At 33.4% G+C, this 22417-nt stretch overlaps 1 protein-coding gene across 1 annotated transcript in view; it reads right to left on the bottom strand.

Annotated features, from left to right (window-relative positions):
* Positions 1-22417, bottom strand: part of CDH2 (cadherin 2) — a 253206-nt gene that overhangs the window by 207409 nt on the left and 23380 nt on the right. The window contains exon 2 of the mRNA XM_051970303.1: positions 17062-17173. Coding sequence (XP_051826263.1) covers positions 17062-17173 — 112 coding nt within the window. The remainder of the gene's footprint in view (positions 1-17061; positions 17174-22417) is intronic.

The following is a 22417-nucleotide window of genomic DNA, read 5'->3' as shown; positions in this document are numbered from 1 at the left end:
TCATGTTCATGGTGTGACACTGAATTTCTTCCCAAGTATAATCAAGATTCTACCAGAAAGCAATCAGTCTCATTTTTTTCCCCTCAAATCTAGATTATATAAAATCTTGACACTTCCTTCTTTTGATAGAGAAAGCAAGTCAGTCATGACTAAACTATGAAGGTGACAAGAGGCTAAACTTAAAGTGACACCATCTTTTTTTGGAATCTAAACATTCTTAAAAAGTCAGCTTGAGAAAAGCTCCATAAAGGTTATCAGTATTCTGAAGCCTGTGATGCATCCGTCACTGCCGTAACAAGTTTAACAAAAATTTAAAATCTGATATGACCCTTCATGTTACAATATATTCTGAAAATTCCCACGGGAAAAGCAAAAATCTAAGAGTAGATTTAATACAATTGTATTGATTTAGGGGATAGGGATGACAGGTAAATTAAAGGAGGGAGGTAAAGTAAAGGTAAAATATCCTAATTCTATGAAAATCCAACTAAAATTTCTACCACACTCAAGTTTGTTGTTGTTATTTAGTTGTTTCAATTGTGAATGACTTTCAGTGGCCCCATTTAGGGATTTCTTGGCAAAGATTTGTTATGAAGTGGTTTATCATATCCCTTTTCCCATTTATTTTACAGATGAAGAAACTGAGCAAACAGGATTAAGTCATACAGCTAGTAAGGGTTTGAGGCTAGATTTGAATTCAGAAAGGTTAAGTCATCCTGATTCCAGGTCCAACATTCTATTTACTGTGCCTCCTAAATGTCCCTGAATCTTTAGTGCTTTATTTATATTTTTAAAAACTCTTATATTTCTTCCCTCCTCTGATCCCTATCTTTCCAAAAGAACCATTTCTACCAGCTCATGATCCAAGAGGGATCGCAATCTCATTGAAAAGCCCAATATTAATTCCTTGATGGACATCTTTACTTTAGACAAGCACAAAGCCAACAGGCTAAGTTACAGTCCATCACCACAGAGTGACCAAGGGACTTAAATTCCAGGAATAAAGAGTCGAAAGACCTATTGTACACTGCTTTAGATAGGCAACATCTGGAGTACTGTGTTCATTTTAGGGAGGGAATTGACAATAAGATAATGTCCAGATGAAAGAAAAAAACAGATGGTGAAGGGTCCTAAGCTTATGTATAACTCAAGAAAACTGTTTGAAGAAACTGAGGATATTTAACCTGGAGAACAGAATGTTGGGGAAGACGTTTCAAGTACTTAAAAGAACTGTCCCTGGAAGAGAAATCATATTTGTTCTGTTAGACTCCAGAAGGAAGAACCAGGAGAAAAAGGCAGAAGCTCCAAAGAGGCAAATTTCAGCTCGATATAAATTTAAAAAATTTCCTTTATAATCAGTTAATTCAAAGTGGAATGGTTGCGTCCCAAAGTAGTGAGTGAGTTGCTTGTGGGAAATCTTTAAGTAAAATCCAAAAAACTCTTTGTCAAGTAATGGAAATTCTTACAAGACTGGACCACTGAAGTTTCTCAAATCTGAAGTCCTACAGTTCTCATTCGATTCATTCTCCAAACACAACTGTCTTTCTTCCAGCATCACTCTTTATTCCCTATCACTGGTGTTCTACTAGAGCATCACCAAATATCAGTATTGCATGAGCCCATGAAGAATTTTTCCAATTCAGAAAATCTTTACTATTAAGAGTTCTTATTTCTCGAAATTTATAAATTTTAAAAGCTGAATTTTTTCTTAGTCTCAATTTCAGGCTCCTAGTCCTTAATTCCTAGACCAATGAGATTTGCTTTTCTAGGAAAAGAAGTCTATGGTAAAAAAAATAATAATAATAACCGAATATTTTACAGGTTTATGGTATTTTGGGTTAGTTAAACACAGTTATCCTCTTTAAAATGGAGATACATAACCATCGAGTGATGGCTATTACTCTACATCTATCTTAAAAAGCATTGTCAGAAAAAATGAACCTGAGAACACTCTGAAATACTATAAAGTATGATTCATTCTTTCAGCGATTATAAACATACTCTGAGAACTATGTTAAATACTAGGAGAATACAATTACTTAAAATTTTAAAAACCTTGCATAAGATTTATAATATTGTAGTAGTCTGATTCACACCAACAAATTAACCATAATACATGATAAATGCATGAATGTTACAGTATTACATAAGGATCAAAGGGATACTACAAGCAAGATACAAACACAATACCCACATTTCAAACACAGGTGTGTGGATAAATGGTAAAATAATCAACAAATAGCATTGTCAAAAGAAATATTTGGAAATGCAGATGGAAGAAAAATCAAGATTGAGGATTATCTTCATAGAGATAATAGTTGAAGATTTGGAAGGGAAAAAAGAAAAACAATGTTTAAAGTCATTGAATTGAAAGGATCTTCAAGGTTACTGATTCCAATTCATACATGAGTTATCAATTAATAAAACTGTATTATGCACCCACTATGTGGGGCTATATGTAAGTTATTTCCTGCAGAATATTCCCTGACCACTTCCCCCAGACCTCACTACTTCTCAAGGCAGACTGTTCTCTACTTTGGGGTTATTCAAATGGTTAGAAAAATTATCCTCTAATGATTAGAGTTGAAATCTTCCTTGAAACAACAAACCACTGTTCATGTAGTTCTGCTCCCTGAAGTAGAGCAAAACAAGTATAAATCTTCTTGAGACAATTTTTTTCCTAATAATAATACTAAATATAATCTATTAGAATATTCCTCTTTTTTCCAAATACAGAACTGTCCAAGGCCAGATTATACACTTTAACTGAAACAGTGCATCACAATAGATTCCATGCAGAAGCCAATGGAACCCAACTGTCTTCCATTAAGGCAGAAAATAGAGATCTGAAAAATGACATAAGATAGTGCTTCTTCTCATTTTTTTTAGCTTTGAAAAATTTACTTTTTGTGTCTGCTATTATATTTACCAAATTATTAAATATATCAAGTTATCCATTTTAATTTCTAATATGATGGATGCCAACAGATATAATCCACATAAGCAAAAGTTCTTTGGAATCTTCAATTATTTTTCAGAGCTTATGTATTACTGAGACCAAAAAGTTTTAGAATAAGTGCCATAAAGTCTCTCTTCCAATGGAAGATAGCATGAAAAATTACATAGATCTATTTATATCTATAAGATAACAATATGTCTTGTAGAGTAGTGGGCAAAGCAAATAGAAATGGAAGATTAATTAGCAAGTTACTGAAACAGAAAAAATAAATCAAGTATGATTCCTACTTTTTTAAATTACCAAAAGAAAATTTTTGATATTTTTTAAATTTCTGAAAAATATTTTAGGATGAATGCCTTTTATTTTTTTCCCAAAATTTAGAGATGTGGTAGTAGGACTATTATTGAAGTCTGTACCATATAGGTTGGAGTAACTAATTCCTGCCCTACAAATAACTCTTTCAAGGGTTGTAGCTGCCTGGTAATTCTGACTATGAAAGTCACTAGAAGCTTTATTCAATTCACTAGAATTTGCCAAACAACAGGCAGGGAGTATGTCAAGTCACCAAATAATAGCTGAGTCCTACTATGTCATTTTCCTTCAGTTCAGTTCTTTTCGGTCATATCTACCATCTCCTGACCCCTTGGCAAAAATACCGAAGTAGCTTGTCTTTTCTTTCTCCAGTTCATTTTACAAATAAGGAAACTGAGGCAAACAGGGTTAAGTAGCTTAATACAGGATCACATAGCCAGTAATAATCTGAGGTCACATTTGAACTAAGGAAAATGCATCTTCTAATTCCAGGCTCAGTACTCTATTCCGTGTCCCCTAGCTGCCCAAATGTCCTTTACTGTAGCTAAATAAATGTCCTTCACTTAACTGTCAGATGTTCTACCAAATATCTCACTTCATTATAATGTCAAAAAGCATTAGTCTGGTAAAGCCTGGCCTTCTATACAAGCCAACATTAATGGATTATTATTACTAGATATAGCCATAGTCCTAGTATCCATCATTAGTCGTCAAGCAAAAAATACTGCTGTTCTCAACCTAATGGTCTATAAAGCAAATAGTCTAATAGCTTAGGAGTGACAAATTCTAATTATTTGTTGTCTCCAAGATTGTTACCACAAAGTGTATTTTAAAATCCTATCAGACCCTAATTAGGACAGCTAAATGAGCAACACTTAGGTTGAGACCTGGAGTGCCCAGAATCGTCACAATCTACTATAAAATTGAAAGCAGGCTTAATCTACTCATTTATCACATATGCAAATATTTCTTCATAAGAGGTAGCTTTAATACACTTGTCTTCTACATCATTAGAGAAGATGACAAGTCAACAAAAGATGCCATGGCAGATCTAAATGACTGAGCTGAAAGAATGATTATATACATGCATATTGTGGAAAATCAGCAGGATTTAATTTCACAATGAGAAGAGAAGAACAAACATTTCAGCTCTCTTGAGATTTTGCTCAGATCATTTCATCAAAGTAGGCCATTATTTTATTTTTTAAACCTCAGAAATTCAATGAAGAAACATTTATAGCTTCCAATTATTCCCACAAATTACAATCACTTTTCATCTTCACCATCACCACACATAAGTATTCACTGAAACAGTCACAGAAGTTTGGCCATTGCAGTGTCATACACTATGTTATACTCTCAAGAAAGATTTGTGAAGTAAATTAAGAAAACACATAAAATCCCTTTACAGCTATTATTAGACAAAAAGTTATATTATCTATATGTAGACAGTTATATTATCTCTACCTATGTAGATAGAGATATTATATTAGATATGTTGATATGTAATCAACATATCTAGTGAAAAAGTACAAACAATGCGGGCTTTAACATCACAAAGTTCTACTCTGTCAGGTTCTGCTTCAGATACTACTTGCATTATCTTGCCTCTTCCAGCCCCAGTTTCCTCATCTGTAAAATGAAAATAATAATAGCATCTATCTCATAAGGTCATTATGCGATTCAAAAAGATAGTATATGTAAAGCACTCTGCAAATCTTAAATTGTTATATAAATGTTAATTTCTTATTGTTATCATACTCTAAATTTAATGATATTAAATTTGAAGGAGGATCTGATGACAAGAATAATGAGCAAAATCATTCACAATAAGGTATTCAGAAAAACAAGAGTCTGCTGCTATAGCCTATATTTTCCTTCTCACGGGGAGAATGGTAGAATAGTTGAGGGGAAATGTGGCACTAAATATTAGTTTAGAAAGAATGAAAGGCATTAAAGGAAATAAAATGATGCTTTACAGTAAAAATATTGGGACTAGTTGAAGAGGCAGTCAAGAAGGTACCCTGAAGAGTTTCAGTCAGCCAGTTTAGATACTTGGATTCCAGCAATGGGCCAACTTGGTGAGAGCAATTTCAGTCACGTTCCTGAGAATGAATTGTTGGGGAAGGCTGAGTATAGGAGGTACATGTCACAGCAGGCAGAAAGAGAGCTTTGTCTCCTATTCAAGCCCTGTCCTTAGCCAGAAGATGATCTTATAAACTTCAAAAATCAGTAGATTTTGGACTGTTTATGACAATCTTAGAAGTAGCTAAAAAGGGTGTCTGAATCAGGAACAGAGAATAAATTGGACACAAAGAATAGAATCTTTAGGATTCTACCAGGATCCCAGAATACAGTATACTATTAGGGCATTTAGGTGGCTCAGTGGATAGAATTCCTGGTCTGGAATCATGACTTTAAATACTGTCTCAGACAGTTACTAGATGTGTGATCATGAGCAAGTCACTTAGTCCTCTCTGCCTCAGTTTCCCCATCTATAGAATGATCTAAAGAAGAAAATGGCAAACTACTCCAGTATTTTTGCCAAAGAAAACCCAAACCCACATGAAGATATGGACATAATAAAAAGATTGAACAATAACATATCTATACATGCTCCTAAATAAAACAGTGTTATTAAATTATGAGACTTAGAAACTTTCATATACACTTGTAATACCAATAAAGGCACAAAAGTAAATGATCACAGCAGCATCAACCAGAAACTGACATATATACCTGTAATATAAATAAAAGCACAAGAGTAAATGATCACAGCATCATCAACCAGAAACTGGCATATATACCTGTAATACCAATAAAAGCACAAGAGTAAATGATCACAGCATCATCAACAAGAAACTGGCATATATACTTGTAATACCAATAAAGATACAAGAGTAAATGATCACAGCATCATCAACCAGAGATACACAGAAAGTATTGTTTTAATTTCAAAAGTGTATCCCTCCAAAATTTCACATAGCAAGATGTATTTTAATAATCTGAGAAACCACAAATGTAACTTAAAAGTAAAGAAACAAAAAACAAACATGTTTTCTGGTCTGAGAAAATAATGTTAAGATTGCTGGCCTGCCTTTCATTAGAATTAAACTAGGTGTTAAAGCAAAAGAGGAACTTGGGAAGTTTTTTTCTGCATACAACTCCAAATTTAGAAAGTGAATTAATCAACTGAGGTGATGTGAACAGGAGTATAGAAAAAGCTTGTAAAATAAAATGAATATAAAAAATAAACTGTGTAATATCATATATCAGACAACTCAAATGGAAGGAAAATTAAATTCTGATTAATACTGCTAGTTAAAGAGTAAAGTCTGAATAAATCCAGACAGATATACTCTATATTAATGAAAGGTTTTAGTCTGAGGCAAGATGGAGCTTTCAGAAAGAGTGACTGGCTCCTGGAGGGAGGCACAGGGGAGGGAGGCACTATCTTGGCGTGGAGCTGAATCTCATCAGAAGTAGTTGGCATTCTCAATTTCATTCTTGACATAATGCACAGTACAACCTATGAATATTAACATCAAAGACAAATCCACTGGGAAAGAAGCTAGAAATGTGTGTGTGTGTGTGTGTGTGTGTGTGTGTGTGTTTTTCCAAAAATTGACAGCAACCTAAATCATACAATAAAAAAATTGCCCAAATTTCCTTGAAGACATGAGAAGGAAAAGGGAAAGAAAAAAAAAAGATCAAGTGATTTACCCCTTATAGTCAACTGATTGAAATTCAACCAAAATAATTTAAGAAATGCTTTGGCAATGAACAATTAAAGCAGCATATTGTAGACTGAGAGAAAGAGAGAGATCTAATGGGGCAACATAGTGAGAGCTTCGAAGGCAATAGTGGGATGCAAGGTAACTAAAGTGAACAGCTCCATGGGGTCATTTTCAGTATACCTATTATCAATCTGTGGGAAAACAGGCTGGCAAAAGTCAGATGAAATAAAAGGGGTGGGGGTTTTTGGTGTTTTTTTAAAAAGCAGTTTTAATTGTGCCTTATATCATATACAATAAACAGGGATATAAGGACATATGGATGGGTACAATAAGAGAAAGAACTACCCAAAATAAATCATATTTTCCAATTAATTTGAAAATCTGTTATCACTCTGATCTGGATAAGTATTTTCTATACTACTATTTGTAATGACCATTTCCACCAAAGTCTGCTATTAGGCAAATTTGTGATTCTCAAGAAACTGAAGATGATTTCTATTGCAGAAAAATTTTGGAACATGAGAGGATTTCTGAAATTCCAGAACCTGGTGGTTAAAGCTTATGTGCCAGTTTGTATACATACCATTTAATGCAGTTTTTCTATTGTTTTTAGCTGCTTCAGATTGGCATATCTTTACCTAGAAAAGCTAGTCTTTTGTACAGAGATCTTACTATGAACTTATTCCTGATCATTTACAAAAATTTTAACTAGGACATGAAATACAGAGGGGCAGCCATTTAAAAAAATTATCAATGTAGTTTTTTCTATTCTTTTTTAGTGTAGAAGGATCATAGGCGAAGTATGCTATGGATTTGTCCTGAACATAGTCAAAAACTTTTTTAAAGAGTCAACTAGACTAAAAATACAAAATTTTATATTACAAGCTTTTTATTTTACAAGCTTTTTCTATACTCCTTTTATTATATGATTTAGGTTGCTGTCAAAATAAATAGGATAATTTAAACAACTCATAAGTATACAGTAGCTTTAAAAGTTTGCTAAGTGTTTTCTTCACAAAAAATCTTATCAGATGGTAGTATAAATATTAAAATATCTATTTTGCAAAAAAGAAATTAGGCTTCATGGAAATAAAGGTGTTTGTCAATGTTCATCCAGTTCTTGAAGTATCCGAGATAGCATCCAAATCCCTATTTCTTGGTTCTTAATTCAATCTTGTTTCTTTCATACCACTTCCTACTAAGAATCCATGAATATGAAAAAGAATTGAGGGAAGGAACAATTAGTTAACTGTAAACTTAATATGAGCTAACAGTGTCAGACATATTGATTTTCCCAGCACCCCACTGAAAGTTGGAACTAGTAAAATCCATCCTGCAACTGGGGAAAAAAAAACCCAATAAAATCATCATCACAAATGAATAGCAGAGGGTAGATGTGTGTGGGGGGATGTATATATGGCAGGGAGGGGGCTAAAGAGATCATAATAGGACTACAATAGGATTAGAATAATGTTTTAGGAATAAAATAAAATATTTGAAAGTAATCAAAATTAAATTCATGACAAAATCTCAGTTCTTGTTTTGGTCTTAGACATATAAAATGTTTTTAATCTTTATACACAAGTAATAGGTAGAAAAGAGTAAAAGAATAATTGCACAGTGGCACAACTGAGATTCAATAGGGTCACATAATTCTCTTCCTCTTCTTCCTCAGGGAGTACTATCATCAACATCCAAGTGAAGAGCCTCTATGTTCTTAGTGGTTTCACCCACAATCAATTGGAAATCAGTACAACACTTACAGTCTGGAAAGCATTATAAATATGATGCTTATGTGCTTCTTTCAAATCTCACTAACACTAAAGAAAATATTCATACAATCAATAAGAAGATCACCTTATCAGAAAGGAAAAAAATAAAAGCAAATTCTATGGTTTCATAACTCAGTTTAGCAAAGGTCTCTAATGTGGCACAACTGATTTTTTTTTTAAATTTCTTCCCCTTCTCAGTAAAACACGGAACATATAAAACGCCTGCCTGTATACCTCTTGAAAAAGAAGTAAAAGTCCTAGCAAAGCTAGCGACCCAACAAAAGATACTTCACTTACTTAAAGATTGTACAGTGAAGCTTCCTCCTAGTATTAATGTACACAACCATCAATCTCAAAAGGGTCAATAAAAATAGCAGCTTACGGTTTATTTTCAAGAATATTTTCAGAAACCCATTCATGCTCACCAATGCTAGATGGCTACATGATGATTATTTTCAACCAGATTGAAATTGCTTTCGATTAGTTTACTTACTCGGCTGTCTATGCCTGTATATATCACTTGGGGCAAAACACAGAGAAATGCCATATTGGTACACTGACCCAGCAAATAGTTTGTGATTCTTTTAGCTACAATAAGGTCCCTGTCATTATAAAGTGTTAAGAAGATTGCAACTGAAAGAAAACTTGTGTTATTAATTACTTTAGATTATTTTCAGGTCATTTTAAATTCAGTAGAATACACATGCACATACATATAGAATTTTGAGTGTGTATATATATATATATATATATATATATATATATATATATATATATATATATATACACACACATACAGTTAACAGGATTTAGATTATATGCCAAAGATCTGAACTGTTTTACTCATAAAAGACTAAGAAATGTATTAATAAGGGGAAGCAGTAAGTTTATAGGAAGATTAGTTCATCTCAGCATCACCTATACTCAAAGCTCTGTTGTAGATCACTACTGTTCACTCTGCTGAGTAACACTGATAACAAGAGAAGCTTTCTCTTTATTATAAATAGAAATAAATATATGTAAAAATCCTACCAAGTCAAATCTCATCAACCTGGTCTCCCACAGAGCTAAGATAATAGAAAACAATTATAGATTAACAAGCTATGTGACCTCAGGCAAGTCTGGGTTTCAACTTCCTTAGAGGGAAAACAATGAGGATTGTACTAGATAATCTTGAAAGTCTCATCAAGGTCTAAAAATTTTAAATTCCTTGATACCTCTAAATAGACATATTGACATTCTTCACTGATGCTAAATGCAATCCCTGCATGTTTTCTCATCCTCTGCAGATGATCATCCAGGTTTTCCCCAGGAACTACCCAACGTGTTGAAAAGTTTTGTTCTTGTTCTTGCACTTTCTCAAAAGAATCAATCTAAGGCTCAGGTTTGTCCTGAGTCCTGAGTCCTAAGTCTGTTAACTCCCATTCTTAGTACATGACCAATCTGCATCCCTTTGAGGTCATCCTTTATCATCAATAATGTCTTTCATACCATTTCTTGTAAGTCAAGTTATGACTATTTACATACTGCAGCACAACATGTACACCTTCTTAATGATTTTTACATTCTATGATTTTACTGTATATATTTCATAATAAAAACCATATTATACTGTATAAAAACTTCATAAAGTAATTTCATTTTACATGATCTTATTTCATCAATACAAGAAATTATGTTGAAACCATACTTTAACCTAAATTAATTTTTTCAAAGTCTTCTCTACCTTTAAAAGAAAGGATGTTTGGCAAAGAAAGCTGAATGAGTGATCCCCAACATTCTCCTTTCTTCTCTCTCCATTTTTGTGAGTAGAAATGGCACCAGATCAAGGAGCTTTCATTAATTACTTATGTATAAGACAATGTACTAAAAAGGCAAAGGAGAATTTGGATTGATTGGATTGGATATTGGTCTATTTTGGAGAAATCAAGAGATATGACTGATAAATACCTTTCAATATAATGGCTTGTCCCATATATCCAAAATATTTGTTAAAAAGTATAACTTTTTTTGCTTACTTAAAAAAAGTAATAGTTTTTTTTTCAAAATACAAAGATAGTTTTCAATATTCACCCTTGCAAAACCTGGTGTTCCCAATTTCTGCCCTCTCTTAGGTAGCAAGTAATCCAATAAAGGTTAAAAACGTGTATAAAGGGTAACTCTTTATATGGGAACCAACTCTTAAGAAGTTGTTTAAAAAAACAATTAAAGTAAGTGACTTGACCAGAGATTATATTTCTAGAGTCAGTGCCATAATCTGAATACAGTTTTTCTGACCCAAAATATACCTCTCCACATCACTTATATTTTATAAATTATTCTGTTAATTAGCACAGAAATAATATTAATAGAAAGATATGTTTTATATTGTTAGAAAATAAATGACTCACAAGATACAGTATAGACTGGCTCTCTATATACTAAAGGGCTGTGTCTTTCCCTGTATGTTTCAGGTCAAGAGCTCAGCCTGCAGAATTACAATATTATTTTTAACTACCAATTCATCCAGATTCCAAAAGCTGGTTCATCTAGTATACCTGCAAAAACTGGCCACAATGAAAATAATTCAATGAGTTTAACTGTACCACACTCTTACTTTTGTTTCAACAATATGAGCAAAACCTTCCATAAGGACTCAAAACACAATGTAGAAACTCTAGAAACCTTTCAAAGCAGTAATATTTCCCAAATCTTTTTGTATCAGAGATACTACTCATTTTTAAAGGAAAGTTTTAGACCACAAAAGTCTCAGCTGGAGAGTAGGTTTGTCCCACAAGTACACACACACACACACACACACACACACACACACACACACACACCCCAATCTTTCAAAAACAGCATTTTGAATTTTATCTTAAGATTTTGGTAATCCTTAATATATTTTAAGAAACACAAAGAAAAGGCTAATGATATATCACCTGACAAACAGCCTTTCAGACACCAAAAGGCAGTGAAAGACAAATGCACACTGAAACTATAGATACTAGAAAGAATTCCAAAGGAAATAATCACATAATTTGCTCAATGGAGGGCTGGGGCTACAGACAAAGATCTTTTTTTCCCCCCAAGCTTTTATATTTCTAACCCGAGGGGGAAAAAGAAAAGAAAAATCATCTTTTTTTCTAGTTTGGCAGGAAGTTCTACTTAATTCCTGTCACTGGCAGGAATTATTATCCTAATAATCAGAAAACATACTTTTATACTAAGTATTTTAATATAACAGTGTAATCGAATAAATCAATGCATGGAGTGACCATGTACTTAACCATATTAAAACACAGAGAAATAATTTAACCATTGCAATAATTTTATGTGAGATAAAAATCCAGTCAGTGTCTCTTTTTTATCTTATTTGAACCATTACTGAGATAAGGCAATATAATTGTGCTTGTGTTCTTTTCATACTCTATTGAAAATGCAACATATTTCAGCTTCTAGTAAGAGACATGTTGTTTCAAAGACATTTAAAATTAAAAATAGACAGGGTGTTGATGCCTCCACTAAAGTCTTGAGCCTGATAATGGTCATATGGTCCTGTAAAGGTGACCTTCAGTTTTTAAAGGGTCTGCCAAAGGAGCATATGAACTAGTTGGGCTTACTAAATTAGAAAGGTCTGCAGTATAGTTGGAGGGCATCCTGTGTGGCTGTTGTCCCAACTAAAAAAAAAAAAAACAAAACAAAACAACTCATCAACCATTAAGTTTAATTTCAAGCATTTTGGGACCAGAATCATTATGTGATCTGTGTCTATGGAAATGGTACCCAGAGAACAAATTCACAGACCTCTGGAGGTATCAAAATAAGGACTGACAACTCTGAAAAATAATGTTAAACAGAAAACACTTTGATGTTTTAAGTTTGGTGGAAATTTATCTCTAGTTCATGTCAATATGGATTGCTATTTATAATAAAAAGAGCTAAAATAGTACTATCATATGCCAGGCACTGTGCTGTAAGCATTTTACAAATATTTCATTTGATCCTTACTCTAGGAAGTGGGTAATATTATTACCCCCATTTTAAAAATGAGGAAACTGAGGGCAGTTGTTTGTTTGGGGTTGTTTAAAAGTGATTTGCCCAGATTTATAAAGCTAACAAATATTTGAGACCAAACTTGAACTTTGGTCTTCCTGAATTCAAACCCAGCATTCTGCACCACTTATTCTGCCCCTCTAAGGGGCAAAGGGAGAACAAGTTGAGAGACTGGGAACTTTTCACCTTCATAAAGGCTGCAAAATAGCAGAGAAAACAAAGAATTGGGACTTTAGAGGAGTTGGGTATCAAATTCCAATTCTTATTATATGTGCTACCTTGAACAAATAACCTATCTCTGGTCTTCAGTTTCCTTATCTATACAATGGGAGGGAGAGTGAGCGAGGACTGAATGATATGATCTCCAAGATCCTTTTTCTAGCACTAAAGCCACAATTTTATGAAAACTTTATTTTTTACTTGGAAGATAAGAGCAGCATTATTGAGGGGTGGGAGGGAGAGATGTAATGCCTCAACAAAAACTCTAAGTGAGCAAGCATAAATTTTAACAGAACAATTGTAATTTACATTCTCACTGCCTTAGTTTTCAAAGCATTTTCATAGACCTTATCTCAATTAACCCTGACAAAACCTTATCAAGTATTCAATAGAGTGGAGACTATTAAGAAAAATACACACAGAGAGAATCTGTCTCTGGTTCAGTATTCTTCCAGTCAATCAATAAGCATTTATTATGCACCTACTATGAGCCAATCATCCAGCCAGACACTAATGGATAAACAAAAATGAATGGTTGTCTTTGGAAGAATCCAATATACAGTTTAGAAAAATATGCATATAGAGGGCTCTACTGGGGTTCATTCCAATCCACTAAGAGTTAAATTTTCTGGGTGAAAAATCAACAAACACTAAAAATCAAAGCTTAACTTACTGTTTTGTTGTTTGTCTAAATTTGTGTTAATAATGCATTTTAAACTTAAAAGTGTATCTTTACTCAGGTTTTTAAAATTTGCCAGCACATCTCCACACATATAGACAATTATAAAATGTTGCGGCATGCTATTATCAACTGGGGGAAATTAGGAAAAGTTTCATATAGAAAATGGCATTTGAGTTGAACCTTGAAGGGAGTTAGGGATTCTAAGAAATGGAAATGAGAAGGGAATGTCTCTTAGGCAGAAGAAATCATTAAAAAATAAATGAAGTATTTTATGAGAGGAAGAGTAAGGAGGCCAAGCCCCAGTGAACCATAGAGTCTGTAAAGGGAAGAATTCAATGTACAAGCTAGTGGGCCAAATGGTGGCCCACTTGAAATGTCAAAGGAATATATAATTTGATCTTGTAGGTAGCAGGAAGTCCCTGGAGTTTGCTGGGTAAAGAACTGACACAATCAGATCTGTGCTTTGGGGAAAATCACTCTGGCAGATATATGATCTGTGAGGCTATTTCAATAATCCAGGTGAGGACTAAGAGCCTGAACTAGGATGATGGGGACTTTCTACCATACTATATTACATATCAACTCTCACTATAAAAAGGAAGATAAAATGATTATCTGTACCACTAAATTGAGAAGTGAAGAAAACTCCTACATTTTGAGTCATCAAAATCTAAAGTATCCTTAAATACTTACCTATTTTGATATGTCAATTCTAAATGTACATATTTATACAAATATATATACAAAAATTCAAATAAGGGCATATGACACAGCCCTGTGAAAATCCAATTAATTCTGATTGTCACAGAATTCTAAAAGCAATCTTATAAAGAAATTTCATAGATTTTCAACACTGATAGGCAATTCAAGTTTGAAATTAAGCTACCTTTACCAAATGTCTTTTCTTTCAAGTTTCAATGACTTGTATTTTTAAAATAAATAGGTTTTGGGGAAAAAAAAATCACTAACTGAAATTCCATTCCCCTGCAATTAAATGTGAAGGAAAAGCATCATTTGTTCATTTAAGGTATGTAGTTATACTTCAGGTTTAAATTTTTATTAGGATTTAGAAGAAAAGTTAAAAATGAACTGAATAAATAATTAGATATGGAGTATTAAAACATTAAGAAGTATTTTATCTTTTAAGAAAATACTAGTTTTTGATTCAGCATATGAAATGGTACTTTACTCAAATGAATTTAAAAACAGAATCACAAAAGCCTGAACAAAATACTTGGCAATCTTTATTCCCTATGATCCAGGATGTTTAGACTAGATGTTTATCCTTTTCCCAGAAGGATTAAGGGAGAGAGAGTAGGTAGATAAAGACAGCTAGAATGACTAATGAATGACTAGCCGATGACTTTAGCCTGGCCCCTAACTCCAAAGGAATTCTATCAAGTTCTATGATTAGCTTTTATCTGGCCCACTCATAGTTGATATAGTCAATGACAAAAACCCTAAAGTATCTCCTAACCTCATGGTTCTCAATGATTCATTATGACCTCTATCTTACACTGAAAGTTAGATAATTAGTGGCTTTCATGGTACCAACTGTGCAAATATATTCTGCTTCCCAAATAGTAGAAAATGGGCCTCTTCTACACTGCTGTAGTCTTAGTAGAGGCCTGGAAATTATGATCCATATCTATATCTATATCTTTATAAATTAAATATTTTTATAAATAAATATTAGATAAATTTTTCTATTAAAGGTTATATGTAATATACTAAGCAAGTTGAACTTATACCATGAGAACTCTACTACTTGAGGAATATAAAGTTATTACTTCTTTGAGGGCTACCACTCTGAACTGGGCATATGAGGAATTAAAAAGTCAGCTTATTGAAAGGGCTTCTTAAGAAATGACCATATCATTATTCCCTAGTGAGGAAGCAGCGCAGCCTCCAATAGGTGACTTATGACTTAGCAGCCCTTGGTATTACTTAAAGGGAAATAAGCAATAGAGGACAGGAAATATTAAGATAGCCCAAGAATAGCACTACTAGTTGAAGCCTATGTATTGTCTGGCTAGCAGCCAAACATCAAGTAAAAGAAGGAGAAAAAACTTGGTATTGCCAGTCACAGTATTTATCCAACTACTTTCCTCATCCCTCTAGGGAAAAGGGCCCAATCTAAATTAGGTAAAATAAGTATAGCCTAGATCCTTGTAATATAGTTATCTTGTCAAAACAAAACAAAATAACCAAAAATAAAAAAAACAACCCCAAAAGAATTATGCTCCCAATATGCAATTATATCTCTAAGGCCTAAGTATATGCTATCAAGTGTTGGGCTTGCAAGGATACCAGTTATATCACTGTATTAACTCTATTAAGTGCCTGACTTTTAGAAGCTTAGCCAACTGCCTCTAAAATATAAAGTGGTATGACCAAGAACAAATTATTCAATCTTGTAGTGTCTCAAGCAACTTTCAGAGACAATAAGTTGCTCATCCACATGTGGAAAGAGTCTCTATACAAAGAGCTCCTAATCCTTCTGAAATCATAGCTCTAGATTTAAAAAAAAAAGATCGTCCTATACTCATGTCTTGAGTTTTACTATTCTTTATTTAATAGGAATTAATATTATATGGCTCAATATCATAAATCATGTTGCTCCTTTCACAAGTTTCTCCTAGCTCCCTTATCTTCCTTTAAAGTTCCTTGCACAGCCATGATGGGAGTGTCAGAACATTTTTCATCCAGCTTTCCTTGGAATAGAGAATTACTGAATTCCAGAAAATGCAAAGCCACTCATAATTTGAGGTAGCTATCCTTCCTGCCACTATAGAATCAATAATGGGGAGTATTACCATTCAAAGTATGGATCCAGAGTATCACCATAACTTATTGGTTGGTGATCTGGGACAGGCTGTGAGATTGCTGGAGTCTGTTCCTGTGTATCTTTTCAATAAATCTCACTTCTCTCTATACCTGCAAGTCCTTGACTCAGTTTTCTCCTAGACACTGTGAATCCAACCCAAGGTCTGATCATCCTACCATTAGGCTAACATTCCTTAAAACAGTGATAACAAAATTAATGGCACAATTATCAGAAAATAAAATAGTAAACAGTTCACATAGAATAAGACTGCTATTGCAAATCAAAATGGAGAATGTATAAAAAATTTATCAAAAGTACAGAAATCTTCCAATTACCTAGTGTAAGAAATTCATGAATTTACTATCAGGGTTGAATATAGTCCCTACAGTTTCATTAGAATGACTGAAGAATTTATACTGGTGACTACAGTAAAAATGATTTAAGGATTTTTTTTAAATGACCAATTTGTTGCAAAAAGCACAGAACATAAAAAAGAAATATTTCTTTTCAAATGATACCATTGAGAAGAGGTTGTCCTTCATGCACACCCCTCGATAAGACTGCACTGTAAACATCTTCAGGAAATCCAGTCTTGCATAATGTGATTTCACCAGTTGCCTGTATTGGTGCCTGAAATACAAGATAAAATGTGTGTAATAATCGCAACCCCCTTCAACTAAGCAACATTCCACTTGGGGGAAAAAAAAAAGAAACCTCATTTCTCTTCTATCTTGTACAAACAACTCCTTTGTTTCTCAATGGCTACAATTAGAAGTTTGAGGGCAAAGGGTTAATCTTTTTGATAACTGGATGGAAGGAACAAATCCCACTTGTCTAGTAAGAGCTAAATACTACACATTCTGGATTCTTCTAACTATTGAACGTTTCAAGTAAAATGCTTATTGAAACTCAAGTGGAATCAGAAGGGAAACAAAAACATCTCTCATGCTGTAATAAACCTTGCATTAATCACTACCAAAATTTTATTTTTCAATCGTTGGAAGAAGACACTTTAACATTTACTTTTAGAGATTTTATTAGCCATCTAAAAACATTTGGTTATGGAGAGTTTCTCAGACTCTACTTGTATAAAAAAAGCAGTACCTACAGAAATTCAAAGTGATCCCACAAAAATAACATAATTATCCTAACTTTGAACTATGATTGCAATAAACAAAACTAAAAGTCTAATTTTCCAATTAAATATACATCTTTCTAAAATATACTTTATATTGTGCCATAGCAACATAATTTGATTCTAACAATGTATCATACAGCACTTATGGTGCTTGAGGGAAAAATTCTCCTTAAAATACGTAAACAAGAAGCCTCTTTTTGTTGTCCCTGCTTTTACTCTTTCTATAAGTGCCTAATGTCCTAAATTGGCCTAAAAAATCAAATCTCTAGTACGGTTCTTTAAGTCACACATACGTAGCCACAATTTTTTTAGTCCACTTTCGCCCAAGGCTGCCTTTACCTAGCAAAATTCTGATAGGAATTTAAGTAACTGAAAGTACAGTGGGGTTTTTGAGGTTTATGTAATAAAAATGGTTATATGGCAGGTCTCAGTGACTTATTTCACTTAAACATTAAGTACAGTTAACATTTCACACAAATTTAATTCAGGCACACATTAGCTCATCTATACTTTGATTGGGAGAAGATTCAGCATATTGTAGGTATATTATATATTATAAATTAATATAGCATTATATATTACATATAATTAAGTTATAATAATTTACATATTATAAATTAAATAAAATTATATATTATATAAATTAAATTATAAATTAAAAAACAAGTTATATTCTAAAAGTTGATTTCCATCTCAGTTATCTGGAATTCTAAGTGCATTCCCCCTCTTCCTCACCCCTAACAAAGTTATATGCAATGGTTAGCTTTTCAAGACAATCAGTAAAAGACATTTTAACTCTTAACTTACCTGAAGAACAGCACTAATAGAGTAGTGTGTTAACTCAATGACTGAATAACAATGCTTCAATGGGAAAATGTCACTCAGTTGCGAATGAGAATGATTGTGACAAATATTCATTCTTTATCTGACCTTAGTCCCAATATGAAAGACATAAACTTTGGGGATGAAGGGAGAAGGTAATGAAAGAAGCATTGAAAAAAATCTAAAAAGGATCTAAGGGGAAAAGAAAGGGGGAGGCAATGAGGAATAAGCAGGACAGAATCCTATCTTTCCTCTCTTTCCTAACTAGTTGGTCAGGAGCAAAAAGTAGAAGACAAATGGACATCAACAGACTGGTCCTCCAAAATTTTCCTTTTTCATCCTCTCTTAGCCCCCTGGAGAAAGGGAAAATGGAGACTAAAACTTTGAGGGTAAAGTAGAGGCAACAAAGAGCGGTAGCCAGCAGCCCAGAACAGAATATGTATCAATACAGCAATGAAAAGGATATGGGTGGGAGGCAAACTCCTAACAGTAGCAAACCTAGGAAGGCCATTCCCAACTGAGGGGATATAAGTCAAGACTGTGTTACTGATCAAAGGTAAATCAATTCTAAGTCCCTTTAAAGCATATCATACAGCCTCTGTAAGCTTTACATCATCTCATAATGTAAATTTCTCTCAGTCCTGATTCCTTATTTATGAAATGGGGTATCTACTTCATAAGGATCAAATGAGGATGAAAGCAAAGCAAAATGCTTAATGAATTTCAGGTGTTATAATGAGACATAGCATAGCATAGCCTAGTAGGTATAAAGAATTGGTTTTGAGTGAGAAGACTAGATTTAAGGCCTGCCTTTGACCCATATGAACAATGGGACCCTAGTTCCTTAAACTCTCAGCTTCTCCAAGCAACTCCCAAAGACTAAATAAAAGAGAAGTTATTAATCTGTACTGGTTGAGACAATGTTGTCACTGGCAATTCCTCATATGCATGAAATCGGAGGCTTGTCCTGAAAATGCAGTTGTTATCATCATCATCAATATCATTATCATCATCAATAGCATTGCTCTAGATGTTATAATATCACTTAAAATAATGACCAACATTTATATATTATATTTTTTCAAGTATTTCAGGGCCTTGGGAATCATCCACTTTAACATCCTCATTCTCCATATAAGAAAACTGAAGCCTGGAAAAGTTAAATGACTTATTTATATAAGGTAACATATTGTAGTGAGTTGTAAACTAGAATATAGCCCAATAGAGTTTTGCCTCTAAATCTAACACTTTTATCTAATGGCGTAAAAGATGGGTACAAGCCATCAAAGAGTATAAAACTAATTACAAAGTGTCCTAGAAGTTCAAATGCAGTTTTGAGCCTTAATAGCTTAAATTTCTATAATTAAGAGCTTAAAAATGCACTAAGATTTTTTGGATATAATATATGAAACAAGCTGATACTGACATACTAACATAGAACTACACAAAAGGAATAAATCTCCATTTTAAAAAATCTCAATTGCTATGAAAAAACAGAAAATTATGTTGTATAAATAGATGAACAAACTTAAAGGTCTACTTAATGATGTTGGGGTCAAGATCTACTTCATTGTGAATAATTATTATCATTATTCTTTCATTAAAATTATACTCTAGCATGATATCTTGACATAAAAATGACCCTGGGATCTGGAAAACTAACCAATGAGCATTTATTAAGTACCTGTTATGTCATGCAATGCTAAATGCTGTGTTCTCAGGGAGCTCAGTCATATGAGGGAGATAAAATGGAAGTATGAGCAAATCTTTGAGATATAGGATAAACTGCAGATAATCAACAGAGACAGGAGCACTAAGAGAGATTGGCAAAGGCTTGTACAAAGTGAGATGTTGGAGGGACTTAAAGGAAGCCAGGGGGCAGAGATGAGGAAGAAGAGTGGACAGACCGTGAAAATGCTCAGTGAGGATAAAAATAAGGAGATAAAGTGGTTTGTTCAATAAACAACAAAAAGGATCATGTCTCTGAGTATCTCAGAGTACATGGTAGGAACAAAATAGGAGAGAGCACGGCATAAAGTATAAGAAGACTAAAAAGTAGGAGGGAGTCAAAATGACTTTATAGAGGATTTGAATTTGATTCTGGAGATAAGAGAGAGCCACTAGAGTTTATTGAATGAAGGGAACCAGGGAGTGACATGGTCAGGTCTGCATTTCAAGATGATCAATTTGAGAATTTAATAAGGGAGAGCTTTGAGGCAGGGAGACTGTAGTCCTAGTAGTATCAGAGGAAAGAAGGAGAGGTTGCTAGAGACATTATGAAAGGAAAAAAAAATCAACAAAATTTGGCAACAGACTGGATATAAGAAGGTGAGAATGAAAATTCCAGGATGACACCTAGGCTGTGAGCCTGGGTAACTGGGAGCATGGCTATGTCCTATAACTTTGGTGAGCTAAAGTAAATATTTGACCATCAACTCTCCCCTCTACCTCCCCCTCATAAAAATTATAGAAGACAGACAATTAAGTCTAATCTGTATTGTTTTCACTTTTTCTATTATTTTCTGAAATTCAGACAATCATAATCAATAAATTAAGCCCCGATTTTAAAAACGGTTTATTTCCATTAAAAGAATTTAACTGCTTGAACTAGCTTCAATAGAGTTTGTTTCTATGGGGAAGTGGAGAAAATAGAAGGGTCTAGATGAGCTCAGTTGTGGATTTGTTGAGTTTAAGATATGCTGGAGATATCCAGTTCAGAATATCCAATGAGCAGTTGGACATTCAAACTTGGAAGACAGGAAAGACCTTAGGCCTGAACAATTAGATCTGAAAATCAATTATCAGCATAGAATGATAATTAAATCCATGGGAGCTAGCAAGATCACCAAGCAAAACGACACAAAAGGAAAAGAGACCGGAGGACCAAGTTCTAGGAGATATCCATTGGTTTGAACATAGGTCCAGCAATGAAGACTGAAAAATAATCATACAAGTAGAAAGAGAGCACAAATTTTGAACCTGAAAGGTGAAAGGGACCGTGTGGACCCTGATCAGCATATGAGAGGTACATCACCAGAAGTGTGGCTACCTGACAATAGATTTCAGAAGCTACAATTCATTTAGGATGGTGGAATTTGTCAATAACAGATGTGTACTATACTGATAAAAATCATATAATAAGTATTAATATAGTTTTATATTATTTTACAACCTTAAAAGTAACCTTACATAAATTATGTGAGATCATGGAAAGTATTAGTTGTTGTTAAGGATTTAAAAAGTCCATAAAGGAAGTAAAGAAATGGGAAGAGTATAAAATTTTGGCAAAAAAAAAAAAGAACAATATCCAAAGAGATGACAAGCATGAAATGTCTTCATCTCCTCTATACACATACCCTATTCCCCTTCAATCCACACACTTTTCAAATTGCTATTCCTAAAGCATAGATATGACTATGTCATTTAAAAAAAAAACTTTAAGAAAACTATTGTAGTTCTTACCTACTGCATGTTAAGAGAAAATAAAAAGTTCTCTTAAATATATTCAAACATGAATATATATAGATATAGATAACCATATATACATATCCATATACACATACAGTGATGGAAGGGAAACATTAACAAGGGAATCTGAAAGCCTTTTGAAAGAAGTGGCCCTTATAGTTCCTTAATAAATAAATTTTTGATGGATGCTGATTTCATAATATTCAAGGGGAAAATTTTCTTTGAATGAGAATTTGCATTTACGAAGTCAAAAACAGGGAAAAGCTTTAAGATGAAATCTACATGCTACTAAAAAAGTATCTAATCCCTAAATTTTTTATTTTACTTAAGTTAAAGGCTTTGTCTTTCATATCACTGAGATTACCAAGTAACCACAATATGAATACAACTATAAATATATCCTTTCAACTTGGAAAAATGCTATACAAAACATCTTATCTGATTCT

The sequence above is a fragment of the Antechinus flavipes genome, chromosome 1 (genome assembly GCF_016432865.1).
Source record: "Antechinus flavipes isolate AdamAnt ecotype Samford, QLD, Australia chromosome 1, AdamAnt_v2, whole genome shotgun sequence".
Classification (NCBI taxonomy): Eukaryota; Metazoa; Chordata; class Mammalia; order Dasyuromorphia; family Dasyuridae; genus Antechinus; species Antechinus flavipes.
The sequence above is the reverse complement of the archived record's forward strand: the minus strand, read 5'-3'. Positions and strand labels throughout refer to the sequence as shown.